A 4,822-nucleotide genomic window follows, 5' to 3' on the forward strand; every position below is an offset into this window, starting at 1 on the left:
CTTGCTGCTGGCTGCTACTGGCTGCTGCTGGCGGCTAGGCTGCTGCTACTGCTTGCTACTGCTGCTGCTGCGTCGCTGCTTGCTGCTACTGCTGCTACTGTTTCTATTTGCTGCTGCTGCGCTTCTGCTGCTCTGCTGCTGCGCGCGCTCGCCTCGCTAGCTTGCCGTGCTATCTGTTTCTATTGCTGCTGCACTTGCTGCTCGCTGCTTGACCATTATAATGAGAAATAATAATAATAATATGGCTACCATTTGTTTTCTCATGCAGTGATGACCATGCGCAGGTCTTCTTGAACCGACACCTTCAGGGTCTTAGTGAAGCTCGGGGGCTCGCTAGCATGGCACGTCTGACCGCACAGCTGCATGTCTGGCCCGATTTCCATGGCAACAGGTCTCCGATAGCCGACCCCAACATCCGTGGCATGGTACCGAATTTATACGAACACCGAAGAGTTCAGAACAAGCTTTTATGCTAGCAATGAGTAGCTGAATGAGATGGGTGTATGTGCATCAACGTTGACACGCTTATTAATTCGTGGCTCTCTGTCGGTTTACGTTGCAGATTTGTGGTTTGACCTTAGACAAGAGTGTTGATGACCTTGCTATACTCTACCTGGCTAGCATGCAAGCTCTAGCTGTGAGTATATGTAGTTGGGAGCAACCTGTGAATTGATTATCATCGTTTCTTATCATCATCATCATTATTATTGTGTGTGTGCTGAGATTGGCATGTCTGCTTGCAGTACAGCACTAGGAGTATCATAGAGGCACTGGTCAAACATGGACACGACATCCAGATGGTCATCCTGTGTGCCGGACTCAGCAAGAACTCGCTCTACTGCCAGGTCCACGCCGATGCTCTGGGTATGCACCGATGTTTCTGTGTGCGTTGTTCTAGCTGCTGCAGTCAGTGTCGGTGACATTGCAGTAGCGTTATTCTTGGTAAAGGCTGCTAGCTAGAGTGGACGGCAGTAGAGCGACACTCCAGTAACCTTTATTTAATAAAGGTTGTTGTACTCACTGGGCCTGCAGTAGAAGAAACTGCCTTTCAGTAAAGGCTGCCGTATTTAACTGATACAGTCGAGGCCACTTCAGAGCAACATCGTTGAGTCCTTATTTCTCTAGAATTCGGCACTTCAGAGAAACATCACTCAGTCCATTATTTCTCCACAAGATGGCACTACTACATTTCCCATGACTGATGTCACATGCTTGTCTTGCGCAGAGATGTAGGTGGTGGTTCCCAAGGCGAGTGAGTGCATTATTCCTTATTCCTCCAGAAGATGGCACTTCAGAATAATGTCACTCAGTCCTTATTTCTCTAGAAGACGGCACTACAGAATAACATCACTCATGTCAGTGATTATTTCTCTATTGATCAATCCTTATTGATCCTTTTATTATTCTTATTATCCTCTTATTGATCAGTCCTTAATCCTATACAAGATGGTGCTACATTTCCCGTGACTGATGTCATGTGCTTGTCTTGCAGATAGTCAGTGGTGGTTCCCAAGGTAAGTGAGTGCGTTAGTCCTTATCCTCCGGAAGATGGCACTCCAAAACAACATTATTCAGTCCTTATTTCTCTAGACTTTAGAACAACATCATTTAGCCCTTATTCCTCCAGAAGATGGCATTACTACATTACCCCTGACTCATGTGACGTCGTGTGCTCGTCTTGCACAGAGATGTCGGTGGTGGTTCCCGAGGCGAGCGAGTGCGTGCTGCTGGGAGCGGCCCTGCTAGCGAGCTGCGCTGCTGCGGCGTTCGCTTCCCCGCGTGAAGCCATGCAGTCCATGACGGGGTCAAGCACACTCGTAAAACCCACCCTGCAGGACAGAAGGTAGAATACGTGATGAGAGAGGCTGTGATGAGACAGGGTGTGATAAGGCAGGGTGTGATAAGAGAGGCTGTGATGAGGCAGGGTGTGATGAGACAGGGTGTGATAAGGAAGGATGTACTAAGGCAGGGTGTGATAAGGCAGGGTGTGATAAGGCAGGGTGTGATAAGGCAGGGTGTGATAAGGCAGGGTGTGATAAGAGAGGCTGTGATGAGGCAGGGTGTGATGAGGAAGGATGTGATGAGGCAGGGTGTGATAAAGCAGGGTGTGATAAGGCAGGGTGTGATGAGGCAGGGTGTGATGAGGCAGGGTGTGATGAGGCAGGGTGTGATAAGGCAGGGTGTGATGAGGCAGGGTGTGATGAGGCAGGGTGTGATGAGGCAGGGTGTGATGAGGCAGGGTGTGATAAGAGAGGGGGCAGGTTGAATGAGGGGCAAGGGTGTCGAGCGAAAGTGCAAGCCGGTGTGCCATTAAGGCATTTTGATGATGGGCAGGTGTGACAAGGCAGGTGGTGACTGAGGCAGGGTGTGACAGGGCTAAGGTGATGACTAAGCGGCAGGGTGGTGACAGGGCACGGGTGCTGATAGGCAGGAGTGATGACAGGGCAGAGTGTGATGAGCAGGGGTGAAGAGGCAGGGTCGTGACAGGGGCAGGTGTGACTGAGGCAGGGTGTGAGTGAGATACAGGGTGGTAGCGAGAGCGCAGGGAATGTGATAAATGCAGGTGTGCTAAGGCAGGTGTGATAAGAAGGATGTTATGAGGGCAGGTGGACAAGGCAGGGTATGATGAGGAGGGTGGTGATGAGGTGAGGGTGTGGAATGAGGCAGGCGTGTGCATAGAAGGCAGGGTGTGACTGAGCAAGAGGTGTGTGAGGCAAGGGGTGTGATGAGGCAGGAGAGGGTGTGAATGAGGACAAGGTGGGACAGATCAGGTGGGGGAAGGGAGCGGAGAATGGACCTGGTGCTCCAGGGGGCAATGCACTGAGTTCTCAAGCACCTGGTGTGATGAGGCAGGTGGATGAGGGCATGGTGCTGACAGGGCAGAGTGGTGCAAGTTAGGGAGGTCAGTGTGTCGATGAGATCAGGTGCCTAACTGAAGCGCAGTGGTGTGATAAAAGGGCAGGTGTGCCTAAGGCAGGGTATGTGAAAAGAGCAGGATTCTATGAAGGCAGGGTGTGCAGCAGAACGCGCAAGGCTGTGATGCCGGCTAGGCGCTGCTGACTGAGGTACGCGGGTTGCATGCAGCAGGGTGCTTGATAAGCGCGCGTTTCGCATGAGCGCGCAGGTTGTGATGACGCAGGGCTGTGCCGCATGCAACGCAACGGGTGAATGACAACGGCAGGTTGTGATAGCCAGCGGTGTCGATAACGAGAGGCTGTGCTTGCCAGGGGGCAGCGCTGTGCATGAGGCTCTCTAACGGTGCCCTAATGCCAGCAGGGTGCTCGATCCTAGCGCCCAGGGTAAGTGATAACGAGAGCCATGGTGTGATAAGGCAGGGTGCCTTTACCACTCACAGGGTGTCGACTGGAGGCTCACGGTCGCCCGCATCGAGGCGTGTCGCCATAAGGCAGGGTGTGTCACTGACGGCACGCGGCCCTGTGACACCAGGCCAGGCGTCGGGTGATGCCCGCGGGCAGGCTGCTGCAATCGCAGGCAAACGGTGTGATGCAGCACTGCGGCTCGATACAGGGCCAGGGTGTGACTGAGTGGCAAGGCTGGTGACTGAGCGCAGGCGTCTCGCATAAGGCAGTGTGTCGAACCACGCACGTGCGTGTCGACCTGAGGCCAGACGGTGTGACTGAGCAACAAGGTCGTATGAGCGGCCGGGTGTGGGAATACAGGCCGACGGTGTTAGCAAGGCACGCGTGTGGATGAGGCAGAGTTGTGACCATAAGGCCACGGTGTGACTGAGGCAGGGTTGTGGATAAGGGCACGGCGTCGTGATAAAGCGCAGCGAATGTGGATAAAGGCAGGGCCTGTGATGAGGCAGGGTGTGATAAGGCAGGTGTTATACAAGACAGGCCGTGTCGATAAAGGCCCAGGGTAGTGGATAAGGCAGGGTGTGATTTAGGGCAGGGTGTGATGAGGCAGGGTTGTGATATAGGCAATGGGTGTTACAAGCGAGGGGTGTGAATAAAGGCAGGGTGTTACAAGGCAGCGGTGTGATACGGCAGGTGTGATAACGGTCAGCGGTGGTGACTGCCAGCAGGCGTTGTTTGGGGGATAAGGCAAGGTGTGATAAGGCAAGAGGATAGATGCATGGGTGTGATGAGGCATGGGTGTGAGTTAGGCAGGGCTGTTACCAAGAACAGGGTGCTTAGCGAACGGGCCAGGGTGTCGATAAGCGGTCAGCGGTGTGAATGACGGCACGGAGGTGAATAGATAGCAGGGTGTACAAGAACAGGGAATGTGGATAGGATGCAGGGTGTGCATAAGGCAGGTGTGGATGAGGCAGGTGTGATGAGCAGGGTGTGATGAGAGACAGCCAGTGTGAATAAGGCAGGGGTGATAGAGGCAGGATGTGCATAAGGCAGGTGTGATAGGCAAGGAGTGTGATAAGGCAGGGTGTTACAAGACAGGGTGTGATAAGGGCAGGGTGTGAGTAAGGGCAGGGTGTTACAAGGCAGGGTGTCGATGAGGCAGGCGTGTGATGAGAGCATGGGTCGGTGCTGAGCAAGGGGGTGATGAGGCAGGGTGTGATGAGGCAGGAAAATGTGAATGAGGACAGGGGAGTGAATGCATGACGCAGGGTGTGATAAGCAGGTGTGAGTAAGCACGGTGTGATAAGGGCAGGGTGAGTTACAAAAAGGCAGGGTGTGATGAACGGTGTGATAGGCATGAAATGTGAATGAGGCAGGTGTACTCGAGTTCAGGTGTTGATGAAGCAGGGGATGTGATGAGGCAGGGTGCTGATGAGGCAGGGATGTGACAGGCAAGGGTGTGATAAGCAGGGTGTGAATGAAGCAGGACTGATGTGAATGAG

The 4,822-nt window shown here is 53.4% G+C and overlaps 1 protein-coding gene across 1 annotated transcript in view; it reads left to right on the forward strand.

The window, feature by feature from the left end:
- Window positions 1-4,822, forward strand: part of LOC106813810 (FGGY carbohydrate kinase domain-containing protein-like) — a 12,009-nt gene that overhangs the window by 6,061 nt on the left and 1,126 nt on the right. Inside the window, exons 11-14 of the mRNA XM_014818037.1 lie at window positions 269-425; window positions 563-637; window positions 744-864; window positions 1,687-1,843. Coding sequence (XP_014673523.1) covers window positions 269-425; window positions 563-637; window positions 744-864; window positions 1,687-1,843 — 510 coding nt within the window. The remainder of the gene's footprint in view (window positions 1-268; window positions 426-562; window positions 638-743; window positions 865-1,686; window positions 1,844-4,822) is intronic.

This window comes from Priapulus caudatus, unplaced genomic scaffold (assembly GCF_000485595.1).
Source record: "Priapulus caudatus unplaced genomic scaffold, Priapulus_caudatus-5.0.1 Scaffold828, whole genome shotgun sequence".
Taxonomy (NCBI): Eukaryota; Metazoa; Priapulida; class Priapulimorpha; order Priapulimorphida; family Priapulidae; genus Priapulus; species Priapulus caudatus.